We start from the raw sequence: 16,990 nt of genomic DNA, 5'->3' as shown, positions 1-16,990 counted from the left end.
GGGACCTAGCCCATGAAAAACAGCCCCAGACCATTATTCCTCCACCAATCTTTTTTTAAATTTTTTTTTAAATGTATTATTTTACCCCTTTTTTCTCCCCAATTTCGTGGTAGGAGGATGCATGGCTCTCGACTTTCGCCTCTCCTGAGTCCGTACGGGAGTTGCAGCGAATAGGTAGTAGTTACAGTCTTGTCTCATCGCTGCAACTCCCGTACGGACTCAGGAGAGGCGAAAGTCGAGAGCCATGCATCCTCCGAAACACAACCCAACCAAGCCGCACTGCTTCTTGACACAATGCACATCCAACCCGGAAGCCAGCCACCAGAGATTCTGGGGTTCGAGCCCAGGTTCTGTCGCAGCCGGGCAGCCACCGGGAGGACCATTTGGCAGCGCACAGAGCCTGGGCTCGAGCCCAGAATCTCTGGTGGCACAGCTAGTACTGCGATGCAGTGCCTCAGACCACTGCGCCACCCAGGAGGTGACCCTCCTCCACCAATCTTTACAGTTGGCACTATGCACTATGCATTGGGGCAGGTAGCGTTCTCCTGGCATCCGTCAACCTCAGAATCATCCAGATGGTGAAGAGAACGCGTTTCCAGTGCTCCAGAGTCCTATGGCGGCGAGCTTTACGCCCCTCCAGCCGACGCTTGGCATTACGTATGGTGATCTTAGGCTCCCGATGAACAGTTCTTGTGATGACATTGCTTCCAGAGTCAGTTTGAAACGTGGTAGTGAGGGTTGCCACCGAGGACAGATGATTTTTAAGTGCTAAGCGCTTCATCTCTCAGCACTTACAGAGCACTTACAGTTGACCGCGGTGGCTCTAGCAGGGCAGACATTTTATGAACTCACTTGTTGGAAAGGTGGCATCCTATAACGATGCTACTGTACATTAAAAGTCCCTGAGCTCTTCAGTAAGGCCATTATACTGCTAATGTTTGTCTATGGAGATTGTATGGCAGTGTGCTCGATTTTATACACGTGTCAGCAACGGGTGTGGCTGAAATAGACTAATTCACTAACCCTGAAGGGATATCCACATACGTTTTTATATATATTGTGTATCAACCAACAACTGAAATAAAACAAGGGCCTATAACTCAATTGCAAACTATGTATAGCTTCAAATCATGTTTTGAAAAGCAATGCTGCTCTCATGGAAGGACATTCCTTGAACACTACAGCTAAATCATAGAAATGAATTGCTATTTGCATGTGAAAATGATCCATAACTCAAGCACTCTTGTGAAGCCAGAGTCTGAGCCCGTCCAGTTTCCTTTGAGTGCTCAAGAGGCGTCACTATAGTCCCTGGTTCGTATCCAGGCTGAATTACATCTGGCCGTGATTGGGAGTCTCATAGGGCGGCACACAATTGGCCCAGCGTCGTCCGGGTTTGGCTAGGATAGGCCGTCATTGTAAATAAAAATGTGTTCTTAATGGACTTGCCTAGTTAAATAAAAGAAAATAAAATAAATTGCTCAGGTCATGACCGGGATGTTAACAATGATCTGGAAAGGCTTCTTCGGGGGATGGAGGTCTCCCCCTCCAGGATCAGATCTATTCAGAGCCCTGAGGATGAGGAGGTCACAGAACCCAGACTAAAACTCCCACTGTGGCTGGAGAAGGTGCCCATGTATTCGTGGACCGAGCATGCTCCGTTGAGACCAGCTTCCTGGGTTATCTTTTTTTAAATTATTATTTCAGAAGATGAATGTGCAAGTAGAGATACTGGGGTAAAGGAGCAAGATAAATAAATACATACAGTATGGGGATGAGGTAGATAGATGGGCTGTTTACATATGAACTTTGTACATGTGCAGTGATCTGTGAGCTGCCCTGACAGCTGGTGCTTAAAGCTAGTGAGGGAGATATGAGTCTCCAGCTTCAGTGATTTTTGCAATTCGTTCCAGTCATTGGCAGCAGAAGGAAAGGCGACCAAAGGAGGAATTGGTTTTGGGGGTGACCAGTGAGATATACCTTCTGAAGCGCGTGCTACGAGTGGGTACTGCTATGGTGACCAGTGAGCTGAGATAAGGCGGGGCTTTACCTAGCAGAGAGTTGTAGATAACCTGTAGCCAGCGGGTTTGGCGACGAGTATGAAGCGAGGGCCAACCAACGATTGCCTACAGGTCGCAGTGGTGGGTAGTGTATGGGGCTTTGGTGACAAAACGGATGGCACAAGTCGAGGATCGGTAGGATGGTCAGTTTTATGAGGGTATGTTTGGCAGCATGAGTGAAGGATGCTTTGTTGCGATATAGGAAGATTGGGGATATATATATATATATATATATATATTGGATTGGGGATGCTTAATGTGAGTCTGGAAGGAGAGTTTACAGACTAACCAGACACCAAGGTATTTGTTGTTGACCACGTATTCTAAGTCAGAGCCGTCTAGAGTAGTGATGCTGAACGGGCGGGCAATTGCGGGCAGTGATCGATTGAATAGCATGCATTTAGTTTTACTTGCACATAAGAGCAGTTGGAGGCCACGGAAGGAGAGTTGTATGGCATTAAAATAGAACTTGGTTGTGTTTTAGATGCTTGGTGCACTGCAAGTCCCACCTCTCCCATCTACTCATTGTTTTTTACAAGCATATACCTACTTCGGTGATTGAAAAACGAACAAGGTCCACACTCCAGTCCAGTTGGTGGTGGTAATGCACCTTAAAAGTGGTTGCCAACTGCCATATAAAATCGACCGAATAACAAGAGTGAACGAGGAGAGATTAATCAAAGAAAACAAACTAGGTTTCACCTTTTATCTGTGGATGAATTGTCAGAGTATAGAACGCACAATTTTGTGTGACTCAAAATGGGTCAGAATTCTACGAAGAAAAGTAAAAAAGTAACATATGCATCAGGCAAAATAACAACCCATGTTTATCTCCCAGGACAAATTAGCTAGCTAAATGTCCATGAATGTTTTATATGTGTACAAATACAAACGTGTCATGCAACAATTTCAAAGATTTGACTGAGTTACAGTTCATATAAGGACATCAGTCAATTGAAATAAATTCATTAGGCCCTAATCTATGAATTTCACATCACTGGGAATTCAGATATGCATCTGTTGGTCACAGATAACTTTTTTTAAATGGTAAGGGTGTGGATCAGAAAACCAGTCAGTATCTGGTGTAACCACCATTTGCCTCATGCAGCGCGACACATCTCCTTCCCATTGAGTTGATCAGGCTGTTGATTGCAGTCTGTGAAATGTTCTCCCAATCCTCTTCAATGGGTGTGTGAAGTTGCTGGATATTGGCGGGAAATGGAACACACTGTCGTACACGTCAATCGAGAGCATCCCAACATGCTCAATGGGTGATATGTCTGTTGAGTATGCAGGCCATGGAAGAATTTGGACATTTTTATCTTCCAGGAATTGTGTACAGATCCCTGCAACATTTTATTATTAACATTTTTATTATAAATAAATCAAATATAAATATAGGACAAAACACACATCACGACAAGAGAGACAACACAACACTACATAAAGAGAGACCCAAGACAACAACATAGCAAGGCAGCAACAAATGACAACACAGCATGGTAGCAACACAACATGGTAGCAGCACAAAACACGATAAAAACATTATTGGGCACAGACAACAGCACAACGGGCAAGAAGGTATAGACAACAATAAATCAAGCAAAGCAGCCACGACTGTCAGTAAGAGTGTCCATGATTGAGTCTTTGAATGAAGAGATTGAGATAAAACTGTCCAGTTTGAGTGTTTGTTGCAGCTCGTTCCAGTCGCTAGCTGCAGTAAACGGAAAAGACAAGTGACCCAGGGATATGTGTGTGCTTTGGGGACTTTCAGCAGATTGTGACTGGCAGAACGGGTGTTGTATGTGGAGGATGAGGGCTGCAGTAGATATCTTAGATGAGGGGGAGTGATGCCTAAGAGTGTTTTATAAATAAGCATCAACCAGTGGGTCTTGTGATGGGTATACAGCGATGACCAGTTTAAAGAAGAGTACAGAGTGCGGAGATGTGTCCTATAAAGAGCATTGGTGGCAATTCTGATGGCCGAATGATAAAGAACATCTAGTTGCTCGAGAGCACCCTTACCTGCCGATCTATAAATTACATCTCTGTAATCTAGCATGGGTAGGATGGTCATCTGAATCTGGGTTAGTTTGGCAGCTGGGGTGAAAGAGGAGTGATTACGATAGAGGAAACCAAGTCTATATTTAACTTTAGCCTGCAGCTTTGATATGTGCTGAGAGAAGGACATCTAGCCATACTCCCAAATACTTGTATGAGGTGACTACCTCAAGCTCTTAACCCTTAGACGTAGTAATCACACCTGTGGGGAGAGGGGCATTCTTGTTACCAAACCAAATGCCCTTTCTTTTGGAGGTGATCAAAACAAGGTTAACTTCTTGGCGCATCATTTTCGTAAACACCCGCTGAATTGCAGAGCGCCAAATTCAAATGAAATTACTAAAAATATGAAATTTTCATGAAATCACAAGTGCAATATACCAAAACACAGGTTAGCTTGTTGTTAATCCACCTGATGTGACGGGCAAGGAGGCATGGCTGAGTCAAATAGGAATCCTGACTTAATGAAGTGGTGATTAAAGAGCTCAGCCATGTGCCTCTTGTCAGTAACAACCACATCATCAACATAGGCAGCTGTGAGGAGGAAGGTTTATTCTCCAGGTCTTTAACCGTTTTCCAGAACTTCTTGGGGTTAGACCCACAGAGACAGAACTGCTCCTTAAAGTAACTAACTTTGGCCTTCTGGATAGCCTGAGTGCACTTATTTCTCATTTGCCTGAACGAGAGCCAGTCAGCCTGAGTATGTGTGTGCCGAGCCTTTCGCCAAATGCGATTCTTGAGGTGTAGTAACTCTGCAAGATCATAGTTGAACCAGGGGCTGAACCTGTTTTTAATTATAATTTTCTTTATTGGGGCGTGTTCGTTAACAATACCACTGAAAATTTAAAAAAAGAAGGTCCAAGCTTCTTTGACAGAGGGGATCACGCTGATTCTATACCATTTTACAGAGGCCAGTTCATGAAGGAAGGCTTGCTCATTAAAGTGTTTTAGCAAGCGTCTAAGACAAACTGGACACGTTGTTTCACAGCCATTACGAACACAGGCTGTAAAACAGTGATCACTAAGGTCATTACAGAAAAGGACGATAGCACCCAGCAACAGTCAACAAAGAGCTATTTGAAAGTTTAATACTTGATACCAGCAAATACAATTGTTTGGAGACAGACTTGGTGGAGACAACTGAGCACTGAAGGTGATCCTTGGTAAAGATTGCCACTCCCACACCTTTGGAAGATCTGTCTTGTCGAACAAAGTTATAACAAAGTTATAGCAAAATGCACAAGAAAAAAACCAAAAATATATAACGACTTGGGACTAGCCATTGTAAGTTCAGAGTCACTTGCCCCAACAATGCCTGTGTGATGGAGGTGAGCAAAGGAAGGGGGGGCTTGGTAGCCTTCACAAGCTTGGTAGCCTTAGCATTCAGTCCTTATAAAGTAAAATATATAATTGTAATGTATTTTTCTTCTTGGCTTTTGAAAGTAAAAAATTGCTTCAGGCTAAGCATTACTTACTCAGTTCCAGGTTGGATGGTGTTTTCAGGTTTCTGTTTGTTTGCCAGAGCATTTGCTGTATAGTTTGGGAATAATAATACATGGGTGTAGGAAGCTTTCCAGGTAATTCCGTCCAAAATCAGGTAGTAGGTTTGGAGTTTTGATTTGGAGTGAAGGTTATGTTGTTTCGGGTAGCATCCTGTATATGTCCATGCCAAAAAATCTAAGTTGATCTAACTCTAAATCTATCTATTTTTTAAAAAACATGCTGAAACATGAGGTGATGGCGGAGGATGAATGGCACTCCTCTGTTCTCATCCTCCTAGATCTATCCGCTGCCTTCGACACCGTGAACCATCAGATCCTCCTCTCCACCCTCTCAGGGCTGGTCATCTCGGGCTCTGCACACTCTTGGATTGCATCCTACCTGACAAGCTGCTCCTACCAGGTGACGAGGAAAGGATCTGCGTCTGCACCACGGCTCGGTGTCCGCCAGGGCTCGGTTCTAGGCCCTCTCCTCTTCTCTCTATACACCAAGTCCCTCAGCTCTGTTATATCCTCACATGGTCTCTACTATCATTGCTATGTGGATGACACTCAACTACTTTTTACCTTCCCTCAGTGGTGACAAGCATATCTGCGTGACTGGCAGATATCTCAACTTGGACGTCTGCCGACCGCCTCAAGCTCAACCTCAACAGGACGGAACTGCTCTTCCCCCCGGGGAAGGCCTGCCTGCTCAAATACCTCTCCATTACGGTTGACTACTCCACAGTGTCTCCCTACTAGAGTACAAAGAACATTGGCGTGACCCTGGACAACACCCTGTCGTTCTCTCCAAACATTAAAGTAGTGACCTGGTCCTGCAGGTTCATGCTCTACAACATCCATAGAGTACAACCCTACCTCACACAAGAAGCGGCGCAAGTCCTAATCCAGGCACTTGTCCTCTCTGGTCTGGACTACTGCAACTCAATGTTGGCTGGGCTCCCAACTTGTGTCATCAAACCCCTGCAATTTATCCAGAACGCTGCAGCCCCCTTGTTTTTCAACCTTCCCAAGTTCTCTCATGTCACCCCACTCCTCCGAAGACTCCACTGGCTTCCAGTCAAAGCTTGCATCCACTACGAGACCATGGTGCTTACCTACGGAACAGCAAGAGGAACTGCCCCTCCCTACCTTCAGGCTATGCTCAAACCCTACACCCCAACCCGAACACTCCGTTCTGCCACCTCAGGTCTCTTGGCCTTCCCACCCTTACGGGAGGACAGCTCCCACTCAGCCCAGTCCAAGCTTTTCTCTGTCCTGGCACCCAAATGGTCAATACAGCACATGGAAACTTGGAATCACTCATGTCTTGAACGCTGCCCATAGGAGGCAGCACTGCCTATGGAGCCATGTTTTCTACGGGTCAACAGTGGACTACCATGGAGTGCCTACTGATGATTCACCATCTTTTGACATTTCACCGTATTTCTATTCCTCTGCCAATTACATCCAAGATGCACTAAACACAGCAGGTGTTAGGTAAGCATAGCCATCCCACTTAGTATTTTACTGTCATTAGACTTTGCATAAGGCCGGTTTTCCTCTCCACTATAAAAGGGCTTGACAGTCACCTTTTAAGCCACTCATCCTTCTAATATAACCTGTAGGACAGATTTCTAACTGTCCAAAAGCTCAAGTTACCAGATATATATTTTTTGTAAACACCATTGTCCAAATAGGTGACTGAACATTGTGTTGTATTGTATGATGCAAGAAACCACTTTACAAAATACAATTCATTATTATCATTGTTATTACCATACAGAGAATCAGACAGAAATGCAGGCTACTCTCTGCCTCCTGGCCTCTTTGCATATTCAAGCTTGTCTCAAAATACAACACTGCCTCTTTAAGACAAAAAAAGATCCTTACCTAACGCGCACATGAAGCCTAGAAATGGAACTAGGAAGCAATCACCCCCACATTGCTTACCAAAATAAGCTATAACTTGGTTAATAACTTGCTAACTAGCAAATCATCAAGAAATGTGCACACGTGGTGGCTACTGTAAACGTGGCTCTGCGCTCTGAAAGATCGCAAGTCAGAGTAATTATCCTCAGATGCACAATACCTACCACGACTCGATCTTGTAAAGTTCGATTTGTTTTGTTGCATTGAAAGGAACTGATTTTATTTTGATTCGATCACAGTTCCCACATTCTAAGAGAAATGTTGATATGTTTATGGGAAGATAGTGTAAACTAATGGGGCAACTCTAGTGAACGTCATTCTGCGTCTCTGTTGGCTGGCAATTATTCTGTGTGTAAGAGGAGCTGCGTGACCGTGCACGCACAGTTAGAGGGAACATTGGACTCAGGCAAGTCAGACCATTGATATGGTATTATTGTAAAAAATGATGTCCATTGTCCAGCACTGAGAGGACAGTCATGTCCAAGGTGTCAACAACTGTTCAGGAAGGATGTGGTTCCTCCTCTGACACTCCATCTGTGAAGGACTTGGTGAAAATTCTCTTTGGTGGCAAAAGATTTGGCAACCCAGTGGATGAAGTTTGGACTAACCTTTTCATTGGGGACATGTAAGTCATGCAGTATTATTCCTTCACAAATTGCCCTTTGCAAGCTAACTGAATTGCATGTGAATAACAATCTTATTTGTAGCTTAGTTGGTAGAGCATGGGCTTGCAAAGGCAGTATAGTGGGTTCGATTTCTGGGACCACCCATATGTAAAAGAATGGATGCACACATAATTGTAAGCCACTTTGGATAAACGACTCTGGTAAATTACATTTTATTATTACACAGCTTATTGCAATTATTTTAATGTTTCTCTCAATGTTTACAAGGGATTTCGGAAGGACATACTATGAAAGAAATATATGAGATTCAGTTTTTTTTCTGCAGGTCTGTAGCCAATGATCGATACAGCATATGGAAACTTGGAATCACTCATGTCCTGAATGCTGCCCATGGGAGGCAGCACTGCCTAGGGAGCCACACTTTCTACGGGTCAACAGTGGACTACCATGGAGTGCCTGCTGACGATTCACCATCTTTTGACATTTCACTGTATTTCTATTCCTCTGCCGATTACATCCAAGATGCACTAAACACAGCAGACGGTAGGCAAGCATAGCCATCCCATTTAGTAGTTTACAGTCATTAGATTTTGCATATAGGGCCGGTTTCACAAACACAGATTAAACCTAATCTTGGACTCAAAGGTTTATTCTTAATCTGTCTCTCGGAAAACTGTCCCATAAAGTATGTCTCACAATATCAGTTTTACGCCAAAATGTAAGCCTTTCTGTATACCCAGTTAATTAAATAATCAGATCTATGCAGAAACAGAATTCTCCTTTTCCTTTATTTTCCGAGATAGTCACCTGTTGAAGTGTCTTGGTGTAAGGAATGTGTTTTTGATCAGATGGACCCCTTTAATTAATACTTTGAAGTGCTATCATCTGAGGATACAATGTACATCTTGCTGTATATGTTTTTACCCAAATACATTTTATTAAACTTTTTTTCCCTCGTCCACAGCCAGGATCCTGGTCCACTGTGCTGTAGGTGTGAGTAGGTCTGCTTCTCTGGTGCTGGCCTACTTGATGATCCATCACCACTACTCCTTGCTAGATGCCATCACAAAGGTCAAAGAGCACAGGTGGATCTTTCCAAATACAGGATTCCTAAAACAACTCAGAGCGTTGGATAAGAAACTGCACACAAAGAAACAGGAGAAGAGGTGAATATGAAGACAGGTCAACATTATACTACAAAGATCACTTAGATACTAAAAGTCAACCCTTTTAAACTGATGAAATGTCAATTCCTTAATAAGCTCTGTCTGCACAAGGCAATTCGATTTCTTATTTTGACTGTTGACATTTCACTGGAAATAAAATAGTTTGTTTGGCTTTTTAATATATTATATTTGATTGACTTACAATAAATAGGCAGCACTGTGTCACAAATGTCTTTCTGTTCCTGCCAACACTACTGTATACTGTAGAAAACATTTGCACTTGTCCAACATTTGTCCATAATGATGTGTAAAATGATCAGTGCTTAATCTCTGTTTGTAGTTTATTGAATTAACATTCTCACGGTGAGTCCCAAATGGCACCCTATTCCCTATATACTGCACTACTTTTGATCAGGGCCCTGGTCCTGGTCAAAAATTGTGCCCATTTGGGATGCACCCCCAGAGTGGTGTTAAAGGCAGAATCACAGTTCCAATTTACAGAGGAGGAACTTTTTGAAGCAATTAAATATAGTTGAAGTCGGAGGTTTACATACACTTAGGTTGGAGTCATTAAAACTTGTTGCTTGGAAAATTCCAGAAAATTATGTAATGGCTTTAGAAGCGTCTGATAGGCTAATTGACATAATTTGAGTCAATTGGAGGTTCAACTGTGGATGTATTTCAAGGCCTCCATTTAAACTTAGTGCCTCTTTGCTTGACATCATGGGAAAATCAAAAGAAATCAGCCAAGGCCTCAGAAAAAAAATTGTAGACCCCCACAAGTCTGGTTCATTCTTGGGAGCAATTTCCAAACGCCTGAAGGTACCATGTTCATCTGTACAAACAATAGTACGCAAGTATAAACACCATTAGACCACGCAGCCGTCATACCGCTCAGGAAGGAGACGTGTTCTGTCTCCTAGAGATGAACGTACTTTGATACGAAAAGTGCAAATGAATCCCAGAACATCAGCAAAGGACCTTGTGAAGATGCTGGAGGAAACAAGTACAAAATTATCTATATCCACAGTAAAACGAGTCCTATTTCGACATAACCTGAAAGGCTGCTCAGCAAGGAGGAAGCCACTGCTCCAAAACCGCCATAAAACCTCCATTGCAACGGCACATGGGGACAAACATTGTACTTTTTGGAGAAATGTCCTCTTGTCTGATGAAACAAAAATAGAACTGTTTGGCCATAATGACCATCGTTATGTTTGGAGGAAAAACGGGGAGGCTTGCAAGCCAAAGAACACCATCCCAACCATCAAGCACGGGGGTGTCAGCATCATGTTGTGGGGGTGCTTTGCTGCAGGAGGGACTGGTGCACTTCACAAAATAGATGGCATCATGAGGCAGGAAATTATACAGAGATATTGAATCAACATCTCAAGACATCAGTCAGGGTGTTAAAGCTTGGTCGCAAATGGGTCTTCCAAATGGACAATGACCCCAAGCATACTTCCAAAGTTGTGGCAAAATGGCTTAAAGGCAACAAAATCAAGTTATTGGAGTGGCCATCACAAATCCCTGACCTCTATCCCATATAAAATTTGTGGGCAATTCTGAAAAAGCGTGTGCGAGCAGGGAGGTCTACAAACCTGACTCAGTTACAGCAGCTCTGTCAGGAGGAATGGGCCAAAATTCACCCAACTTATTGTGGGAAGCTTGTGAAAGGCTTCCCGAAACTTATGACCGAAGTTAAACCATTTAAGGGCAATGTTACCAAATACTAATTGAGTGTTTGTAAACTTCTGACACACTGGTAATGCAATTAAATAAATAAAAGCTAAAATAAATGATTCTCTCTGCTATTATTCTTACATGTCACATTCTTAAAATAAAGTGGTGATCCTAACTGACCTAAAACAGGGAATTTTTACTTGGATTAATTGTCAGGAATTTTGGAAAAACTGAGTTTAAATATATTTGGCTAAGGTTTATGTATACTTCTGACTTCAACTGTATTCTCAGTCTGGAAAAACACCAGGGTTTGATGGTATACCAGTAGAGTTTTTTCAGACCTTTTTTGTTACTCCTATAAATATGGTAGACTTTCAGGTACTCAACAAGAATGCCTGATTTCATTACTACTGAAAAAGGACCCATGTGGTAAGTATAAAGATCCAGTCCATTAAAAAAATTGGAGGCATTTTACACTTCAATGTTGTGATACGAAAATTCTGGTGAAATGCATAGCACATAGAATATAAAAGGGTTTACCAAATATATATTTCTTTACATGGATGATATATTGGAGATAATATAAGACAATTACTTGAAACAATTGAACATTATGAAACATCAAAGATACCAGGCCTGGTCTTCATAGCAGATTTTGAAAAGGCATTTGATAAAGTACGACTAGAATGTATGTATAAATGCCTGGATTACATTAATTTCAGTGAATCGCTTATACAATGGGTTAAGGTTATGTACAGCAACCCCAGGGGTAAAATAGTAAATAATGGTTACTTCTCAGAAAGTATTGAGCTTTTAAGAGGAGTAAAACAAGACAGTCCGTTGTCTCCATATCTATTTATTATGGCCATTGAAATGCTAGCTATTAAAATTAGTTCCAATAAGAACATCAAGGGGATAGAAATCCAGGGGATAAAAACAAAAGTGTCAATGTATGCCGGTGGCTCAAGTTTTTCTAAAGTCTGCAATCTGGATCCCTGCACAGTCTCATTGAAGATCTTGATCAAGTGCACCTTATTTCGTATTGAATTGTTAAAAGACAGTGTTTACACTACCTTGTAGTTTACCAATATAAAGGGCGGATAGTGAAGTAGACATACTTGGTATTCACATCTCAAAACATAAATTAATTTACCACAATCAATTTCAATAGAAAGTTTGCAAAAATAGATAAGATTCTGCAACCTTGGAGAGGTAAATACTTGTCTATTTATGGAAAAATAACATTGATTAACTCTTTAGTCTTATCACAGTTTACTTACTTACTAATGGTGCTGCCTAGTCCAGACAACTCCTTTTATGCATCATGAGCAATATTTCATTTTATTTGGAATGGGCCAAAATACCAGCAACAGTGTGTGAAAACCTTGTGAAGACTTACAGAAAATGTTTGACCTCTGTCATTGCCAACAAAGGGTAATAACAAAGTATTGAGATAAACTTTTGTTATTGACCAAATACTTATTTTCCACCATTTTCAAATAAATTCATAAAAAATCCTACAATGTGATTTTCTGGATTTTTTCCCCTCATTTTGTCTGTCATAGTTGAAGTGTACCTCTCTCATATTTTTAAGTGGGAGAACTTGCACAACTGGTGGCTGACTAAATACTTTTTTGCCCCACTGTATGTAAAATGTGTATGCAAAATGTGTATGTAAAATGTAAATGTATATGTAAAATATATGTATATGTATCAGAAAATCTGTAAAAAACTAAAAAGATAGGTGTTCTCCGAAGAGGGGGTGTGGTGGATGGGTAAAAAAAAATATGAAAAAAAAAATAAGATCAGCATGCCCAATGCCAAGAGTCGGCTGCCACCCACCATTGTTTTAGTAAAAAAGCTGGAGAAATTGAATCACTCAAATTAATAGACAGAGCTAGTTTTATAGTTGTAAGCATGTTGTGAGGCTATACACTCTTTGTTTACATTTACAATGTTTACAAACATGGGAGTAAAATAAGTTATATTTTGGATAATACAGTTAAACTAAGCTCACGAGGCATTTATAAGTTATATTCGTCAATAATCATTAATACTACATTGGATATCTTTACAGGCAGACTAATAAAGATAACTTCCACGTGCAACATGTATTTTAGAACTACATCTGGATTTGTCAAAAGGACCTCAACCCAGTCCCACAGTCCTTGGAAAGCACATTAAATAGTTATACATTAACTACTTCCAAAAGTCTTACCTTGCAGAATGACACTGGCTCCTCTCAGAGAGCCTCTTCACCAGAGGACAGGAAGTATGGGATTTATGTGACAGCCAGGCAGCCTCTCTCTCTCTGCAAAGGGACCTTAAATGAGCAAAGGCAATGAATTGTGGACCCTATATTTAGCTCTCTGAAAGGAATAGAAATGCCACAAGTTGAGACGGGCAGTCATGTATGATATTAATAAGACGGAGGCCTCTCACTAATCCCTCTCCATCACATTGTTTTCTCTGCTCTTCTCATCTTCTCCTCTCCAAGGAAGGTTCTCATGCATTGTATTATGGGTATGAGCAGATCGTCTACCTTAGTGTTGGCGTACCTCACGTTGTATCATCACATCTCTCTCCATCGTGCCCTTCCGAAAGTAGTCCAGAAGAGAGTCATTTACCCTAACAGGAACTTCCTGATATTGCTGATGGACCTAGATCTGATATCTGTAGAGATGAGAAGTTCAGACATTTCTAGAATTGTTTTGGTGCGCAGAAGGCCCAACTTGAATCTTGGGATTGCCCCTTTCACAGCACCAATAGTTCACGCTTTGTGGGCTACGCACCTTTTTTTCCCAAGCTGTATATGTCGGCTCAATCAGAAATTACCTTTCAATTTCAAGTAAGCTACAATGCGGATCTACAGCTGATCGGATTGAATCACAGCCTAAGTAATAAGCCTTGTCCAAGACAAAATAGTGCTGAGCTGGACTATGTTAAGAACTATCATCAGTCAATTAATACCAACACAAAACAACAACCAGATGGTAGGCAACATCCACCACGCTGAGCCTCAACACGGGAGCCCCTCATGGGTACGTGCTTAGTCCCCTCCAGTAGTCCCTGTTCACCCACGACTGCGTGGCCGCGCATTACTCCAACACCATCATTAAGTTTGCAGATGACACAACGGTGGTAGGCCTGATCACCGATAACGATGAGACAGCCTACAGGGAGGAGGTCAGAGACCTGACAGTGTGGACCTGACAGTGTGGTGCCAGGACAACAACTTCTCCCTCAACGTCAGCTAGATAAAGGAGCTGATCGTGGACTACAGGAAATAGAGGGCCGAGCATGCCCCCATCCACATCGACAGGACTATTGTGTATCAGGTCGAGAGCTTCAACTTCTTCTGTGTCTACATCACTAAGGAACTATTATGGTCCACACATCAAAACAGTCCTGAAGAGGGCACAACAATGGCTCTTCCCCTTAAGGAGGCTGAAAAGATTTGCCGTGAGCCCTCAGATCCTCAAAAAATTACACAGCTGCACCATTGAGAGCATCTAGACTGACTGCATCATCGCTTGGCATGGCCACTGCAAGGCATCCAACTGCAAGGCGCTACAGAGGGTAGTGCGTATGGCCCAGTACACCACTGGGGCCAAGCTCCCTGCCATCCAGGACCTCTATACCAGGCGGTGTCAGTGGAAGACACTACAAATTGTCAAAGACTCCAGCCACCCAAGTCATAGACCGTTCTCTTTGCTACCGGACGGCAAGTGGTACCGATGCAAGTCCTGAACAAACAGGACCCTGAACAGCTTCTACCTTCAAGCTATAAGACTGCTAAATACTTAGTTAAAAAGTTATCCAATAGCTACCCGGAATATCTGCATTAACTCTTTTTATCTCATAAAATACACTGCTGCTACTGTTTTATCTATACGAGTCACTTTATCCCCTACCTATTAGTGCATACAGTATCTATGTCAATTACCTCGTACCCCTGCACATCGACTCGGGAACTGGTACCCCACGTATATAGCCAAGTTATTGTTACTCATTGTGTATTTATTCCTTGTGTTATTATTTTTCTACTATTTCTTGTTTTTTCTCTCTCTGCATTGTTGGGAAGGCCTGTCAGTAAGCATTTCACTATTAGTCTACACCTGTTGTTTAAGAAGCATGTGACAAATACATCTGGAAAAAAAATAATAATAATTGAAAATGGACCAAATGTAAAAAAATGCAGGAGAGTGAGTAATTTCAGAATTTTTTATAATAGTTTTTTTCCCAAGGAATTTACATTTTTATCAGTATGAAATGAAGAAGCTTAAAAGAGAAAGTTGATATTTACATCAAGTGAAAATAAATGTCAATTAACTTTCTTATGGATAAACTACCTTAAAACAAACATACATTGCCTTGCGAAAGTATTCGGCCCCCTTGAACTTTGCGACCTTTTGCCACATTTCAGGCTTCAAACATAAAGATATAAAACTGTATTTTTTTGTGAAGAATCAACAACAAGTGGGACACAATCATGAAGTGGAACGACATTTATTGGATATTTCAAACTTTTTTAACAAATCAAAAACTGACAAATTGGGCGTGCAAAATTATTCAGCCCCCTTAAGTTAATACTTTGTAGCGCCACCTTTTGCTGCGATTACAGCTGTAAGTCGCTTGGGGTATGTCTCTATCAGTTTTGCACATCGAGAGACTGACATTTTTTTCCCATTCCTCCTTGCAAAACAGCTCGAGCTCAGTGAGGTTGGATGGAGAGCATTTGTGAACAGCAGTTTTCAGTTCTTTCCACAGATTCTCAATTGGATTCAGGTCTGGACTTTGACTTGGCCATTCTAACACCTGGATATGTTTATTTTTGAACCATTCCATTGTAGATTTTGCTTTATGTTTTGGATCATTGTCTTGTTGGAAGACAAATCTCCGTCCCAGTCTCAGGTCTTTTGCAGACTCCATCAGGTTTTCTTCCAGAATGGTCCTGTATTTGGCTCCATCCATCTTCCCATCAATTTTAACCATCTTCCCTGTCCCTGCTGAAGAAAAGCAGGCCCAAACCATGATGCTGCCACCACCACGTTTGACAGTGGGGATGGTGTGTTCAGCTGTGCTGCTTTTACGCCAAACATAACGTTTTGCATTGTTGCCAAAAAGTTCAATTTTGGTTTCATCTGACCAGAGCACCTTCTTCCACATGTTTGGTGTGTCTCCCAGGTGGCTTGTGGCAAACTTTAAACGACACTTTTTATGGATATCTTTAAGAAATGGCTTTCTTCTTGCCACTCTTCCATAAAGGCCAGATTTGTGCAATATACGACTGATTGTTGTCCTATGGACAGAGTCTCCCACCTCAGCTGTAGATCTCTGCAGTTCATCCAGAGTGATCATGGGCCTCTTGGCTGCATCTCTGATCAGTCTTCTCCTTGAATGAGCTGAAAGTTTAGAGGGACGGCCAGGTCTTGGTAGATTTGCAGTGGTCTGATACTCCTTCTATTTCAATATTATCGTTTGCACAGTGCTCCTTGCGATTTATAAAGCTTGGGAAATCTTTTTGTATCCAAATCCGGCTTTAAACTTCTTCACAACAGTATCTCGGACCTGCCTGGTGTGTTCCTTGTTCTTCATGATGCTCTCTGCGCTTTTGACGGACCTCTGAGACTATCACAGTGCAGGTGCATTTATACGGAGACTTGATTACACACAGGTGGATTGTATTTATCATCATTAGTCATTTAGGTCAACATTGGATCATTCAGAGATCCTCACTGAACTTCTGGAGAGAGTTTGCTGCACTGAAAGTAAAGGGGCTGAATAATTTTGCACGCCCAATTTTTCAGTTTTTGATTGGTTAAAAAAGTTTGAAATATCCAATAAATGTTGTTCAACTTCATGATTGTGTCCCACTTGTTGTTGATTCTTCACAAAAAAATACAGTTTTATATCTTTATGTTTGAAGCCTGAAATGTGGCAAAAGGTCGCAAAGTTCAAGGGGGCCGAATACTTTCGCAAGG

At 41.9% G+C, this 16,990-nt stretch overlaps 1 protein-coding gene across 1 annotated transcript; it reads left to right on the top strand.

Annotated features, from left to right (window-relative positions):
• Positions 1–7,499: 7,499 nt before the first annotated feature.
• On the top strand, positions 7,500–12,524 carry LOC149972573 (dual specificity protein phosphatase 13A). Its single transcript, XM_090217360.1, has 3 exons — positions 7,500–8,156; positions 8,483–8,700; positions 9,122–12,524. The coding sequence occupies exons 1-3, from the start codon at positions 8,008–8,010 to the stop codon at positions 9,325–9,327; spliced, it is 573 nt and encodes a 190-aa protein (XP_090073486.1). The 5' UTR covers positions 7,500–8,007; the 3' UTR covers positions 9,328–12,524.
• The last annotated feature ends 4,466 nt before the right edge of the window (positions 12,525–16,990 follow it).

This window comes from Oncorhynchus mykiss, chromosome 23 (genome assembly GCF_057628025.1).
Source record: "Oncorhynchus mykiss isolate SJ-2025 chromosome 23, ASM5762802v1, whole genome shotgun sequence".
NCBI classification, from domain to species: Eukaryota; Metazoa; Chordata; class Actinopteri; order Salmoniformes; family Salmonidae; genus Oncorhynchus; species Oncorhynchus mykiss.
Note: the sequence above shows the minus strand (reverse complement) of the source record. Positions and strands in the feature narration are given on the sequence as shown.